The sequence below is a fragment of the Falco biarmicus genome, chromosome Z (assembly GCF_023638135.1).
Source record: "Falco biarmicus isolate bFalBia1 chromosome Z, bFalBia1.pri, whole genome shotgun sequence".
Taxonomy (NCBI): Eukaryota; Metazoa; Chordata; class Aves; order Falconiformes; family Falconidae; genus Falco; species Falco biarmicus.
Genome location: NC_079311.1, coordinates 4,290,799 through 4,306,752, shown reverse-complemented (window position 1 = coordinate 4,306,752; position 15,954 = coordinate 4,290,799). Strand labels below are relative to the sequence as shown.

The window sequence follows — 15,954 nt, the reverse complement described above, 5'->3', positions numbered from 1 at the left end:
GAGTTTGTGCAGCTTTGGACAGATCCTAGACGGATTCTCCTGCAGCATGCTGTGCAGATTCTGTGTGTGGAGAGGTTCCTCCTCCCTCCCACACCGTGGTGCCTCTCTATTTTGTGTAACAGTCACAATCTTCTCCTGATGGGCTGGGGTGTTATCTCTGTCATTAACACCCAGCAGTGCACAGCATGGGCCAGCTCAGGGTACTCCAGCAGACTCCTATGCAGTGGCTACTCATGCTAACATAAAGGATTTCAAGCCTTTTGTACAACACCCAGTGGAGCAGACATGGCCTGTCCAGTATTACCAGCTCCTCAAATACAACATCTTCTGCAAGACTCCCGGTACACCCTCTGCAGTCAGTAGGCTGCCAATGGGAAGGGTGAGAAAATTAATTTTTTTGCTTTATTCCTATGTGCAGCTTTTGCTTTTGCTGTTAATCTGTCATTATTTAAATCCATGAGCCTTCTTGCCTTCCTTTTATTTTCTCTCCATCTTGCAAGAGGATAGTGAGTGGCTGTGTGGCCATTCGGCTGTTAGCTGGACTCAACCCGCACTGTAGCAAGAGCAGAATGTGTGGCCAAAACCATAGTAATTTTGTAACTCATTTTTTAACTTTCTCTTTTAAACAATAGTGAAAAAAATCCTAAGACATAAGAACGGCAAAAGGTTTGTAAGGCAAGACCAGTGTAAAGAAAGTTCTGACGAGTGGGTGTGTACAGTCTAGGAAAATAAAGTGAATAGAAACTCAAGTGTCAATACCCAAATGTTAATGCCATTGGCCTCCCTATATAAAAGAAGCTGAATAGCTACCAAAAAGTAAAGCAGCAACAGGGAAAATATGCAAGGTACTGGAGAGAACCATACAATCGATGAAGCTATGGGACAAGCTACCGCGGACAAGTTGTTAAATCACCTTCACAGAGATGTTAATGGAAACCACGTATCAGCTTACGGGATATGGTTAACAATAATGAAATCAACCCTGACATGAGATAGCAGTACAGACTAGACGAACTGCTAGAGGATTATTTCTTCTCACATGTTTCTTTGAAGACTCACCAAGATTGATTTCATTTGCTGTAATATCAAGGATTCCTTTTTTTTCTAACAGTATTATTATTTGATGTTGATAAATTGCATGGTTTCATAGCTTTGTGGATAGGAACTGAACAGTGAATTTCTTTTTTGATGTCAGCATGCTGCATGCTATTTGTAAAAAGCTTGAAAAAATGCGAAGCTGCATATTACAGCCACGCATTATTGTAACAGGATGAAGTAGGACCACTGTGAGCTATAACCTCTGCACCATCCATGGGCACACGAGGCCAAGGCACTCCCCAGAAGGTCATTACAGACACACAGTGTAAGAGGAGCAGATGTTTTGTCTTTGCTGGCACTATGGTGCTAGGGTTTCTGGCTCTTCATGCCACGCAGAGCTTGCAACAAGTCCTCTTGCAATTACCACAAGAAAAAGTATTCCTCACTGTCAGGGCTTACTGCACTCTAACATAATCCACCAAGTAAGTGCCCCCTCTGGGCCTGATCCCAGTTCCCTCACTTGTACAAGCGTTTTTTATTCCATTAAAAGATCCAATGACAGAACAGTAGTAGACTGCTGTTGGTTTTGTGAGGTGCTTCGCAAGCTGCCCCAGCGCCACCCAGAAGTATCTCGCTCTGCCCCATCCCCGCTGTTCCCTGCCCCCAAGGCCGGCCGGGGCCTTTCCCGTCCCCTCCCGCAGCGCCCGCTCCCTTCAGCCCGGCCCACCACAGCGCCCCGCAGCCTGCGGCAGCGCCAGCGCCTCACCCCTTCCCGCCACGCCCCGCGCGCTGCCGTAAAGCGGGCTGCCGTAAAACAGGCTGCCGTAAAACGCGGACGACGGAGAGTTGTTGCCACCGCCGCTGCCAGGATCACCACCATGTACCACAGCAGCACGCAGTGGCGGCACTGGACCTTCCGCAGCGAGGAGGAGCTGGCGCGGTGCCGGGCGGAGGCCAACCGCAAGTTTCGCAGCAAAGCGGTGGCGAGCGGGAAGGTGCGGGGCGGGGGGGTGCGGCCTCCTCTCGGCCGGCGCTGCCCGCGCCGCTGAGGGAAGGACCTGGCGGGGGAGCGGCGTTGCGGCGTTGCCGGGGCGCAGCCTCTGTGTCAGCCGCGGTTTTGGTCCCCTCAAGGTCCAGCAGACCGACCCTGCCCTGCTGGAGCCCCACGAGGAGCTGGCGATATGCAAGTACTACGAAAAGAGGTTGCTGGACTTCTGCGCCGTCTTCAAGCCTGCCATGCCCAGATCGGTGGTGGTAAGCGGCGGGGCCTGCGCTGGGTGGCCGCCCTCCCCTCACGGCCTGCGGCCTGGGGACTAGCGGGGCTGCAGGCAGTGCACACACCCCCCTCCCCAGCCCCTGCCCTCCGTGTCTCAGGTTTCTTAGCTTGCGCATTGCTTAGCTTGTTCTTGAGAGCACGGATATCTCTCGTTTTCCAGTGCTGTATTTCATGCTGCTTTTTATGCCTTTCGGTCACCTGGGCAGTGTGCAGCTGTTTCAAAACCAGACTTACTTCTCGACTTCATTAGGCATCTGTGGATGACTCGCAATTGCTTGCTCTCCTCTCCCCACGAGTCGCGACTGCTTGCTTTCCTCTCCTTTAAGCAAAGAGTAGAAACAAACGTAATGATGTTTGGATTGACGATAAAATAAAATGATCTCACTGCAGCTAAAGGAGGTATTCTCAAAGTTGGGCGGTGATCCAGTTGTTTCTCCAGCATTGGTGCTTGCCTGACCACAAAGCAAACTGGTTCAAGAACTGGCAGTAAACTAACCCACAAAGGGGGGAAAAAAAAAATAATTGTTGAACCTACTTACCTTGAACACAGACGAGTGCATTTCAGAAGAGGAAGGACAGCAACCAAACAGCTAAAGCAGGGAATTGTGCTTTTGTCACCTAGCTGTTAAGATGTATAATCTGTATCATCCCCAATCAGTTCTCACTTCTTCTGGCAGGTGCGGCATATGACTGAGGTGAAGAGCGTCTTGTGTGAAGATGTGTTTGAAACATAGCAGTAGGCTGCCATTACATGCTCTGTGGAGCCAGACCTTAAATTTCCTAAGTGGCCCTTGTAGAGTATGTGTGCTGGATCAGTCTCACCAAGTAATGGTTTTAGAAGACATGCTTTCATGCCGATAGCGTTCAGATCAGCTTGGAAATCTAGCATTGACTGCAGTACCTCTACACTCAGAGAGAAGCATAAATGTTAAATATATTGGGAATTTTACTGATCCAAAAGGTCAGATGGCTTGGCTGGGATGACTTGTGATTTTTCAGGGTAATTTTTTCAGTCTTTGGTTTTTAAATTTCTTTTAAATGTCAGATTTTTCTCCTGAAGATATTGTAGGCTTTTTGAGCATTGTCTTCCTAACTATGTCTAAATATGGAGGAAAAGATAACCAAGCTGCTAATTTTTAAGGCTCTTGCAGGCATCAGTGTATTAGACTTTGAATTAATTAATGACATGGGGACTGTGTACATCTTGGTGCCTTACTGTATCCTGTGTGTCTGTAGTGTGTGTTCAAACTTATCTGTTCTGTTTTGTGATTTTGTGATTTTATTTTTTCTTAATCTGTTCTTGCTTCTATACTTACTTTTCCATCCCTTTTTTTTTTTTTTAATTTAGGGAACAGCGTGCATGTATTTCAAACGCTTTTACCTCAATAACTCAGTGATGGAGTATCATCCTCGGATAATAATGTGAGTTATCAATGCATCTTGAGTTATTCTGTCAAGTGGAACATTGGAGATATAACCATTGTATCTGTAAAGACCAGAAAAAATGCGGAAGTAAATCTGAGAGCTTAAATATGAATAAAGAGGAAGTCTGGTCTCTTTCATTTTCCATTTGGAAGTTTGCTGTGTTCAGAACATGCTGTTTTTAAGATACAAACTTTGTGAACAGAACTGTTGATAAACAGATGGATGCTGCATATGTCAATTGTTTGCTTTTTCTCTAGGTTAACATGTGCATTTTTGGCCTGTAAAGTAGATGAATTTAATGTGTCCAGTGCACAGTTTGTTGGTAACCTCCGAGAAAGCCCTCCGGGCCAGGAAAAAGCTCTTGAACAAATACTGGAATATGAACTACTGCTTATTCAGCAACTGAACTTCCATCTTATCGTCCACAATCCATACAGGCCATTTGAGGGATTTCTAATCGATTTGAAGGTAGTGTTGTTTTATATGCTACATGGTCCGTATACTAACATGATGCAATTCTGTCATGGATTGTGTTACAAAAGTTTTATTTCCCTTCATATCTGTGATCTGGAAAGATCTACTTTCTAAAGTGACAAAGGAGATTGGTTTAGCTGTGGTCTTTAAGAGCTTTAGATTATTTTTGAAATAAGTAGATGGCCTGCCACTTTTTAGCTTTAATTGTTGAATTATGTGTTCTTAGCTTACAAACCAGAAGACAAAGAACAGCTGCTTACTTTCCTAAATACTTACTTTTTAGACTCGCTATCCAATGCTGGAGAATCCTGAAGTTTTGAGGAAAACAGCTGATGACTTCCTCAATCGAGTGGCTCTGACAGATGCGTATCTGCTTTTTGCTCCCTCACAGATAGCTCTCGCTGCCGTACTATCTAGTGGTTCAAGAGCAGGAATTAATATGGAAAGGTAGTTTTTCTTTTTTGTTATAGGTATGATTTAAACAGTTTTATTTGCCTCTTGTGTAAAACTATTTTGTTCTAGACATTCTGAACTAGTGAAAGTATTTATTGTTTGTTAACACTCTGGTATGTTCTTCAAGTATGTTTCAAAACTGAAGTGGTGCTGTTACTTATTTATTCTCCATTTTCAAGAAGCAGGCGATAAATGCAGTTAGTTGGTGTTTGGTGTCCAGTTTGGAGCCAATTCCAAAGATTGCTTTGGAAAAAGGGAAAAAAAAAAAAAGTCAAACTGATGACGTTGTCCTTATTAGAACAGCATAGGATTTTCAGACTCCTCTTGAAGATTAAAGTGAAGAAAGTAGAAATACAATAGAAACCGAGAGTATGGAATGCCTCAAGAATCACTTCAAGGGAAAAAAGTAGGATTTTGAAGTTTTCTAAGCTTACAGTGTGAAATGAAATTACACTGAATTGACAGCTACTAGGCATGTGGAAACTAAGTGCTCTGTTTGGCTGGTACAACTGTTCAGTTTCCATGGAAACAGACTAATGGTAAGGTGCTGTTTTAAATAGTCCCTTCTTCCTTTCTGTGTTCTAGCCACTGGTGTTTGCGAATGCATTATCAAATACTTCGATGTCATTGCTGAAACACATGGTTTGGTTTGGTTCTTTCTGAGGACAAACCATCTTTATTTTTTTTTCCTTCAGGAAGACAGCTGAGGTAGTTGCTCTAAGTAGCTGTATTCTGGAGTGTTTTAATTGCCTGATGCTCTGTGTGAGCATTTTTTATCTAGTGTCATGTCAGGCACAAGGGCTGATGTGAAAAGCAGAGTTCTTTTTACAGGAACTTTCCTTCCACCTACTCTAAATAAATCTCATATCTCTCTTGTTCTAAAAGAGCAAGTATGTGAGTATCCTTTACAAGGTTTGCTGACCTCTCAGAATAGTGTAAAAACATTCAGGTGCTTACTATAATTGAAACTTGTTGATCTCACTCCTGAATCTATATTCTGTACCACTTGTTGCCAACATTCAGAAAAGCATGCTTGTGAAAAGAACTAGAATAATTTGTAGATGGCATGTGAATCGAGGTATGCGAACCTTCTCTTTGCATACTCATGAAGAAGTCAAGTCTTTGCCACCTGTCTGCATCCTACTGCTACTATAAACTTGTCACCTGCTTTTTTTGCGTGACTTTGAGCTGCTGGACATGAGAGAATCTTGGGTCTTGTGGACCTGTGGGTAGGTGGACTTGCAGAGGTGCGGTGGAACATGGAAGGATTGGAAAACCTGTTGCTCCCATCATGTCAGTGTGTCTTAAACAAGTTAGAGCTTCAGGAAAAAAGACAGGTGCCACCGTACTCTGGCTCATAGGTGGCTGCAAATTAATCTTCAGTTCTGGTATCAGCACAAGGTTAAATAATAGTCTTAAGTTTAACTGTGCAAGAGCAGTGATGCTAACAGCAGCTGTCAGCTTCAGGGTGGCTGGTGTCTCACTGTGGGAGCTGCAGCTGATGCAGCTGTGTGAGTCTGTGCAGTAAGTTTGAACTTAACACATCATTTATCCTAAAGTGCACTTCCAGGGAAGGGATAAAACTTGGTGGTTGTGCATTATAGTAAGTATTGCTTTGTGTGTGTGTGGAGGTTTTTACCCACATGGTGTGTATATATATTTATGTTCTTAGTAAAAGGAAGTTTGAATCTCTGAAGGAAGAGGAAGGGACCCACAGACTCTTACAGGATGGTATTTAGGATTTGCTTTCAGCTGCCAAAAGAAGCAGTCTCATCTTGCAAGCTTTGCTGTCTTACCTGTCTGAAGACTACTCTTCTGCAGTATCTGCTTTTCCAGGAGTTACACTGTGTAATAGTGTGATGTTAGTATGACACTTCACAGAATCTTAAACTTAAGTTGGGCTAACTCAGTGAGGCTTACTCACAAATGTTTAATTCTGCAGTGTTGCAGAATTTGGTTCTTTATGTGGCTATGTACTTTATGTCACGTTCTTACAGAAGAAGAATGTTTCAAGTGACAGAGGTGCCTTTTTATGACTTGATAACACACAACCAAAATGTTACTTACAAAAGTCTAGTTAATGAAATGTGTATTATTTATTATTTACATCTGCTAGAACTTTATAATTAATGTTAGCTGCCACAATAATTAGGACACTTTTAGAACTTATTCTTCCATGTTTCTTTGTAGTTACTTAACAGAAAGTCTTATGCTGAAAGAGAACAGAACATCCTTAGCCAAGCTACTAGATGATGTGAAATGTAAGTAAACATTGGAAAAGTATGACAAACAGTATTTCTAAAGGAGGAAAAAGAGCTTTTTCCAAACAGCAAAAGCTTTATGCAGAAAGTGTGTTTTCGAGTACTTTTCTTCACCTCAGGGCATGCATAAGTAAGTAAAACATGGGCAGTAGAATGAACTACCTAGCATGTTGATGCAGTGGGAGAAAACATTGAGACTTTCCTGTGACAGGAACACATGAAATTAAAAGGCAAAGGGCCTGATGCTTCTCAGAACATAAGAGTTATAGTCAATTAAGTGCTAGGAGCTGACCCAAAAGTGAGAAATCTATTTTGGGAACTAGGTAATAGCTTTTGTAAGTCAGGGTGAAATGACTTTTCAGTCACTCTGCTGCGAAAATTACAGCTTCAGGCAAAAGCCTGCACAAAGCTACTTCTACCACCAGAGGGTACCTTCTCTAAGAGAAATGATTATGTTAAGCGATATGTCAGGATTTATACTTCACTTCTGTTTTGTAGCTCTGGAGATGTTTCAAAAGATGTTTAGTTTTCTTGTGTTAGAAATATATATATATATATAAATATAAAAAATTCTAGCATGGTTTAGTTAAGATAATGGGGGATGTAGTACACTGATTATTACCTTTTTTTAAATTAAATAAAAAGGCTGGAATATGAAATTTCCAGTAAGTAATCAGTTATTTAATGGTTTAAGCTAATGCATGCATTTAAAATGGGAGAGTGGTAGCATTAATATTGCAGTCTTTTGGCTAGTAGTGACTACACCATACAAGTCACCAGGGTCTACAAATTCAATTTAAATTGCATTGATTAAACTTAAGATGCTGTTCCCTTTCTCCTCCTGTTAACATATCCAGTCTTCAGGTTTCCATTGCTGAGATGCAAAAGGAATGCTGGGATAATTATTCTTCACTTGCATTATTCTGGAAAGTAGCTTTAGTCCAAAGGCCACTCTTTTTGTAAACATATGAAGGCTGGAAGGAAATTTTGAAGCATCTGTAAATGACTAGTTTTACAGAGAACTGGTGGTAGAGGAAAAACTCTTGTTTTTGCCAGGGTAGGTGTAAATTTAATTTGCATTTTTAACAAGACTTCAACCAATCTTCCCTTTTTTTAAGACTGAGCTACAATGCTGAATGCAAAAAATACCTGTGTATTTTGAACCTTGTTAGCAGAATAATACAAACTGTACAGTATTACAATTTACCTTGAGGAAATCCAGGATCAACAATGCTAACAACTTGTTTCAGTGTAGTGTTCTGTGCTCGGCTTCTGTGGTACCTTGTTATTTAGAATTAATTCTTGGATGTAAGTTGATACTTAAGTTTTAGAGACGTAATCTTTGAGCCTTTAAAGTTTTGAGTGCTATGTGGGTTGGGAAGTTTTGTAAGCAAGCAGTTTGGGAGGAGTTCATACTTTGAATGTCTAATGCTTCCTTTGACAAATAAAAGTATTTTACTTGGTAAGTTGTCTCAGCTGTTTGCAGTAGGTTGCATGTTGCTTTTGATTGCTTTCTAGTGTGTTTTGAGTCTGTTTGAAAACTAGATACAATGCTTTCAAACCTTTCAGAGGTGTGGACTTCAAAACTTAGATTTCTTTTTTTTTTTTTTTCTCTGTGTACCATTCTGATTTTTTTGGTGTAGGTTGTTGGCTTTTTTTTCCCCCCTGGTAGAAGCTGCTTGAAAATGTATACTGTGTTGCTGTTACAGTGAGGGAGGGCAGAGTAAACTGTTGGATCAAACTTAACTGTGAGGGATGAGCAGGAATGGTAGCTGTAGTACTGACTGATAGGCAAGTTTAGTTCACAGCTGTGGTGGGCTGGCCCTGGCAGTAGCCCAGGTGCCCGGTGCTGCTGCTCCATCCCTGCCCTCCTCGGCTGGGCAGGACAGGGACAATATAACCCCCGGGTTCCTTTGTTAGCAGCCACATTAGGGCAGGGCAGGGAGAGATAAACCCAAACCTTAAACACACCAATGTGCCGGCCTCCCTGGGCGGGGAGCACAGCCTGCCTGGCCCTGGGGGGCTGCCAGCAAGTCTCTGCTCCAGGCCGGGAGCCCATCTGGCCTGGCCCTGCCCTGCCCTGCTCTGCCCTGCCCTGCCCGGGGGGGCTGCAGGGCCACTGCTCTCACAGGGTCTCACTCCTCTCTCCAGCTGTTGTTGTACAGCAGATTTTTCCCCCCCTTCTTAACTATACTACCCCAGAGGCGCTACCACTGCTGCTGATGGGCTCAGCCCTGGCCAGCTGTGGGTCCATGTTGGAGCTGGCTGGCATTGCCTCCATCCGGCACGGGGAACCTTCTGGCAGCTTCTCACAGAAGCGACCCCTGTAGCCCCGCCACTACCAAAACCCTGCCATGCAAACATGATACAAGGTAGAGCTGAAAATATTTAATGTGCTTAGAGCTGTGTTGTTGCCACTGCAGGCATGAAAAATCTCATAAAGAAATATGAACTACCAAGGCCTGAAGAGGTTGCTGTTCTGAAACAGAAATTAGAGAAGTGCCACAGCTCGGAGCTTTCACTTAATACAAACCCGTAAGTAGGTACTCAGTCTTTGATGTGTTCAACTTCTGCCTTTTTTATTGCTGTAGAAACACTAATTTCCTCTGATCTGTATGAGTGATTGAAAACGAAAACATCCAAATGTACCTACAATGATGTCTGTTCACATGCTTCCTTTGTGAGTGTCTGGTGGAAGCTGAGGACCGAGACTCAAGGCAGAGCTTTCAATAATATGTAAATACATTCTTTTGTGCTGATTTGCACTGCAAGCTGTAATACTGATGATTTTGTAACAAGAGAGCTGGAATCCTGGGTGAGGTTCTAAGGTCTGGCCACTTGATGTCATATGTAATGAGAACCAAGAGCTTTAAATTCACAATTAAAAGAATTGTGTAAAGGGTTAATGTTTTCATAAGGCTTGGCTGGATGGCAGAGGACTTCCTGATTTTTATTTTCTGCCCTTTTCACTTTAGTGTACCCACTGTGATCTTCTAGCAAGCTGCTTGTTGAGGCTTCAGCGTGGCACATGTGTCCATAATCTAATCTTGTGGCTGAATAAGGAGATTCCGACTTCTGAAAATACCTAAACGTTTTACTTTGTTTCTGGTTGGGGTATAGGAAGAAGAGGAAAGGTTGTGAAGATGATGACCATGTCACGAAGAAATGCAGAACGGATGAGGTCAGTAAACCTATTGTACAAGTACTTGTGCTTTCCACTCCAACTGCCCAGACAAAGGGGACGCAGCTACTGAGACCAACTTCCTGCATCGTTAATTCTCTTTTTATGTATGGCTCAGACAGAATCTTCTTCAGCTTTTTAAAAAAATGAGCCAGAATTCATACTAGTGTGCACTTGGGAGTGTTCTTAAACAGTGCAGTCTTTTGTGAGGAGGGGGAAGAACACACAGACCATCCTTCCTGCTGTTTTCTGTGCTTTGAAAATCTTCTGACAAACCACAGATCAACCATAAAACAGCATCAAGCTTAGTACTCCAGCATGTGAAACTCCATGATGCCAGTGAGGGGAAATAGCTGTAGATTGATACTTGGAATATTGTGATGAAAGGAGGATTTGGAAGGCCAGAAACTTAACACTTGAGAAATCCTGGCTAGGTGGAAACTTGTTCCTCAGAACTGGATTAAATAAATGACTATGCTGAAATATACTCATGCAGGCTTTTTTCACGCAAGTTTTATGTGGTGGTTTTTCTGTCAGCCAGTGTTTCTGAAACTGTTTTCATTTACTTCATTTGGCTTCTTGCACAAAGCAGAAGTCAGCTGCTGGAGTAAACTTCTACTTCAGCCCATTTGCTAACAGGGCTTGCATAGATTACAGATGGGTAGCTAGTACTTCAGGTTGCAAGACCAAGTGGAGATGGGCAGAGGAGGGTGACTCAACAAATGAAAACGGCATTAAAGTAACCGTTCAGATCTAATCTGAACACCTTTGAGAGCTTTCATTTGTGGCATTGACTGGAAGTTGTAGAGAATACATTCTGGTGGAGGAAATAGCTTTGTGAAGAACCCTTTTTAACTGGACTTCTTTTGATATGAAGACATTGTACCATCCTGATGTAGTCTAAGACACTTTAAGTATGGCATTTAGAAAAACTTGTGAACAGCTGAAGAGAGTTGTCTGTCAAAATCTTAAAGTGCAGGATGTGTAGGGTTTTTTTTTATCATTCGAGGACTCTTGATATTAAAAATTGCTATAGTAGGTTGATGCTATAATGTCAAATTAGAATCTAAAAAATTGAGTAAGACTGTAATAAAATCAGAACTGAAAGTATATTCTAATGAAATGTGGAACCTCAGGCATATTTAATAACTATTCTAATGCTGTACAAACTTTGAGTAGTGTTTACTTCAAATGCCAGTCTCGGAAAGCATATTGAAACTGGCAGCTCTGTAAAGCTAGCACTTTAATAACTTTCCACTTTCTCACAAAATGACTTAGAGAACAGCTCCAACTAAGCTCTGGAGACTCCTTTCTTCCCTACCCCAGTTTAATTTGAAAGGGGTCTTATTCTAGTTACGCCACGGTTTGAGGCAGTTTTAATTTTTGCATTTTCAATTTCTATTTGCCATGCTGTTCCAAAGGAATGAACTGATTGGATAAATTCACACAGCGTACAGCATTTCAGGATAAACTCTTGCATGGTTTGAACAGCTCCTGAAACTCTGAACTCCCAAGGGTTTGTACTTGGGATATAAAATAGTTTGTATTAAAATACATTATATACATATATGAAAATTAATTTATGAATATATAATATAGAATGTATATATTATCATACTATATATTATTAAATATATAATTATATTGCATGTATATAAATTATATGTATTAAAAATATATTTATATAAAACAGTTTAATTTCTGAGTATTGCAGGCAATAGCAGATCTGAGCTAGCCAGGGCATAAAGGAGAAAGTGTGCCCAGCTTTTTGAAAGCTGATCGTATGTGAGTACTGCTCAAACCTTGAGACTTCAGTAATCCTGTAGTCAGCTGATACTAACAATATGTATATCTGTAAGTAATGAGGCTGTAGTATACAAGTGCACAGTCGGTTCTAATCTATTTGTAAGATTCTGTTTCTTGATCTAATGGTTTACAGCTGAAGTTGACATTGACAGCAAGGCCGTAACAGATACAGAGAGCTTATAAATTTGAAATGATAAAGAAACACACAGAGTAGTGGTTGAGTGAGGATGACTCAGCTGCCAAAGTGATGAAGCCATAAAAAGTGCAAGGTATTAGTAAAGGGTTGCAATATGGGCTTTTGTGGAAATCTGTGCATAATGAAGAATCATGTGCTAAACCTCAACCAGGTGCTGAAAAGAGGCTGCTGAGATGGCTGGGTCTCCATGACATGGATACCTAGCTTCAAGGTTAAAGGGCTTACTCATTACTAGTTAAGATATTTTTTTGTTCTATTCTTCTGTTCATGGAATACTTCTATTAGGTAGTAAATCCTGACCATAAAGAACATAGCTTTTTTTGGTGTGGGTTTGGCAGGGGAGGGTGGTGGTAAGCAGTGTGGCATGTTTCCAGAAGCAAAAAGTAGGGCTTGGTCCCAGGAGGCTTTCAATCCTGCATTCTGGGATTAGCTAAAATGAAATCTTCCCTTTGATACATTTACTTGATATTAAGCGATAACTGTTTTATTCAAGACACTGAGCATGCTGGATAATACTGCTTGGGAGTGGCACGCAAGAAACATTTTAAATGAACCCAGGAATCAAAACTTAATTGGAGTCTCACAACAGACTAAGGTGTGCTTAAACGAATTCCTTTACCTGTGCTGACGTTTAGCAGTGGAAGCAAGTCCAGATCATGGGGACTCTAAGGAAGGGAAATACCTTTACATGCTGATCAGCAGTTCTTGGCCATCTTAGGTCAGGCAAGTTATGAGAGTCTGAAGGGGAACATAACAAACGTGCATTCTGTCAAGTGATTCCTGCATAGGCCTTGCATGAGTTCTCATTTCTGGTTTGGGCCAGCCTTTTAAGTTAACCAGGAGTGACAGTTGCTACCTGGTTGTCAGAAGTGGAATGGAGTCTGCAGCATAAGGACGGTCAGGTGTCCTGGCAGAAGTGCTCACCTGTCAAGTAAAGTAAGGTGGACAAGCACTATCTTAAAAATCAGTTAAAAAAATAAATAAATAAAAATTTCAAGTAAGTCTGTTACCGACTTCTCCCATCTCTGAACCGTGTCTGCTATGTGTTGTGCAGATTCTCTTTAACTGGTGCTTGTAGTAGGAGTTACTGTGACAGCACGTGCGGTAGCACCGTGTGCCCACAGGTACATCTTGCCTGGCCCACCTTGTTGTAAAGCACACTCAGGTTTTTACACTGCTCAAGGCGTTGCTTTTTTCCCGTTAGGAGGAGTGGACTGATGATGAACTTGCAGAGTCAGTGTGACGTTGAAGAAAGATGGGATCCCACTGCTGCAGAAACTACTGTTCGGTGTCAAGTGTGAACCTGTCTGCCCCAGGTGCCTTACTGTGTGTGTCATGCGATATTTATTCTGTCACGTTGATCTTCCTAATAAAGCATTTGACTATGCTAAAATAATTATAGTTCCATTAAAGGTCAAGCATCATTAAGGAAATGTTTGCTTTAAGAAATCTGTCACTCAGGAAAGAGATTTGGTTCAGGAACATTTTTGAGCTGCAAGTGTAGGGTTACAGCATGGCGGTAGGTAGTGTCAAACTGGGCTTTTAGTGAACGGGATAAATGCAAGCAGGAGACAGATCTGCTCATGGCCCCGTACATGCTGTAGAGCAGGATGTGCTCCTCTCTTCCCAAGCTTGTCATCGAAGCAGCTAAGTGAATACAGCCTTGCCTGTAACACTGGGTGCGTTTGGGAAGCTCTTCCCAAGCGTACCGAGAGGCTGCAGCAACATATTTTACAATATGGAAAGCAGTAATCACACCTTCGTGACTTACTCTGCAGCTGTGATTTCAGATTAGGGTGCTGTGACTAACTTACCTGGCAGCAACGGAGAAGAGTACTTTTTACGTCTTCCCAAGTAGTTAGATGTCTTCCAAACCTAGAGCAAAGTCTCTTTCCTCTTCATAAACAGTTTTATAATATTAGTTCTACAGTACGCACACCTAAATGTAATTTTAGAAGTTTTGTGGTTTCGTTCTCATCAGTGCGTTTTGTATGTAATTGGAGAACAGATTTGTCAGGCGATTTACCCAAGTATTACCTACAGCCAGCTAAATTACCCAATAACCCACTGTAACCACTCTTGTTCTTGACAAATCCTTCTGTAGCAGGGTCAGCGGCTGACTAGTCAGGGAAGAAAAGCAGCTGTCACCATTTCACTCTGGAAAGCCTGACGCTTTCAAACACCACCTTCGTAACCAAGTGAAAGAAGTGTGACAACAGAGTGTAAGTTGTGTACTTAGGTTCTGACCTGGTTGGAAGCTGTAAGAGCATGCAGCAGTAGCTTGTCACACACAAAAAGGTTATAAGGTGGGACTGTGACTTGCATGACCTAGTGGTACACAGGGAACTAAACAGGGCAGAAAAAAAATTAATGACCTTTTCCGCTGAGATGCAGTTTAATATAGGCTTGACAGCACTAGTGCAGGCAGTGCTTTTAGGGGACAATCTAAAAAAGAAGTCAGTAGTACCAAGATCTTGCGAGCAGGTGTGTTGGCAGTAGGCTGTATGAGGCCTGCCTGCTCAGTGTAGCACTTGTGACACGTGGCAGCTCTCGATGCTACAGCACTGGGCACCCTCCTGCAAGAGAGAGACCAGGGCAGCGCAGCACAGACCCAAAGACAGAGTCTGTACGATCCAGCGTGACAGTGAATGGAAAAGAGCAGTTCTCAAAAGACAAGAGACACAGGTCAGTTGTTCTAATGGTGTAACAACTGTGTTTGTACTACATGGTTACTTAGTGATTCTTGTTAGTCTTGTCAGTGAATCACAGCATCTTTTACTTTTCATTAGATCGCTGCCTAGAAAAAGGGCAAATGGTGATGCTGAAATTCCCTCTGAATGAACTGCATGTTTTAGTTTTAATTTTGTTTAACAGTTTGTGGCTGTGCGTTGTCCCCTACTCTTTTTCTGCTTAAGCCATCAGTGACAGTCGAGATGGCTGCACCTGGCTGAAGGTGGACTCTGGAGAGAGGGGTAATGCCACAACAGGCAAGGGCCGTAAATCCTGCTCAGCCACTAAGGGCTAGCTGAGCGTGTGCTAGCCTGAGTACAGCTGGCATTTACTCCATAAACAGCGGACAGCCCAGGGCCCGTGAAGCTCTCCTGCCATGGCAGTGGGCTGCACACAGGATCTTCCCTTGAGTACGGATGCCTCTCAAGGTTACTTTTTGAGGTTGAGAAAATCCTTATCACATCAGATACTCCCAATTCACTTACCAGGTAAGAGCGCTGAAACTCTGAAATCTTAGCTCAGCGGTATAAAGGATTGATTGTGCATATGTAGTTCTTTAGACATAAATCACTGTCCAAGTCTGGGACTAAGTCTGGATCCAGCTGCACCTGAACTCCCCTCTGAGGACTGTAGAACACGGGGGTCCTCTCTGAGCCTCATGACTCAAGGAGAGGGACAGCCTTCTCTGTCCCTGTCCTCTACGTAGTAAATAATGAAGTGTACCTTGCCAACGAATCTTGTTAAGCCGCTGTCACATTTACCACTGAAATTTAACCCACTACTTTGTGAAGTATTGTACTACTTCTCTCTTACGAGTGAAATGCATCCCTCCCTCCATGACATTTTTCAGCATCTACCTTCTCACCCCATGAGAGATGCATACGAATAAAAGCACATGGACAAGGTAATGCTGTTCTGAGGATTCATCCTAAAAAAGTGACATTGCATGAACACTGCCAAGTATATCATGTGTGTAGACGCTGTGCAAAATTTCCACAGCGGCCAAAGTTAGCCAGTTTCCATTAAGAGTTGATCTGCATCTTGATTTATTTCAAAAACTTATAAAAATAATGTTTCAGCTAGACTTACAGTACACAAAAGACCAACCAATACC

At 42.3% G+C, this 15,954-nt stretch overlaps 1 protein-coding gene across 3 annotated transcripts; it reads left to right on the top strand.

Annotated features, from left to right (window-relative positions):
- Positions 1 to 1,855: 1,855 nt before the first annotated feature.
- On the top strand, positions 1,856 to 13,506 carry CCNH (cyclin H). Of its 3 annotated transcripts, none has more exons than XR_008819363.1 (9): positions 1,856 to 2,033; positions 2,170 to 2,292; positions 3,663 to 3,736; positions 3,997 to 4,207; positions 4,497 to 4,660; positions 6,857 to 6,927; positions 9,351 to 9,466; positions 10,048 to 10,108; positions 13,315 to 13,506. XR_008819363.1 is itself a non-coding variant. In XM_056324097.1 (9 exons), the coding sequence occupies exons 1-9, from the start codon at positions 1,917 to 1,919 to the stop codon at positions 13,351 to 13,353; spliced, it is 864 nt and encodes a 287-aa protein (XP_056180072.1). In that variant the 5' UTR covers positions 1,856 to 1,916; the 3' UTR covers positions 13,354 to 13,506. The 3 variants fall into 3 exon arrangements, 2 of the variants coding, with proteins under 2 accessions (XP_056180072.1, XP_056180071.1); XM_056324097.1 differs by having other exon boundaries at positions 4,605 to 4,660; positions 9,351 to 9,462; XM_056324096.1 differs by having other exon boundaries at positions 9,351 to 9,462.
- The last annotated feature ends 2,448 nt before the right edge of the window (positions 13,507 to 15,954 follow it).

What these genes read in the sequence shown, in the direction of transcription:
- CCNH (XM_056324096.1), top strand. Translation starts at nt 1,917, where the DNA reads ATGTACCACAGCAGCACGCAGTGGCGGCACTGGACCTTCCGCAGCGAG. An exon ending in GCAGGAATTAATATGGAAAG is followed by an intron (nt 4,661 to 6,856) that starts GTAGTTTTTCTT and finishes GTTTCTTTGTAG; the next exon opens with TTACTTAACAGAAAGTCTTA. An exon ending in AGAAATGCAGAACGGATGAG is followed by an intron (nt 10,109 to 13,314) that starts GTCAGTAAACCT and finishes TTTTCCCGTTAG; the next exon opens with GAGGAGTGGACTGATGATGA.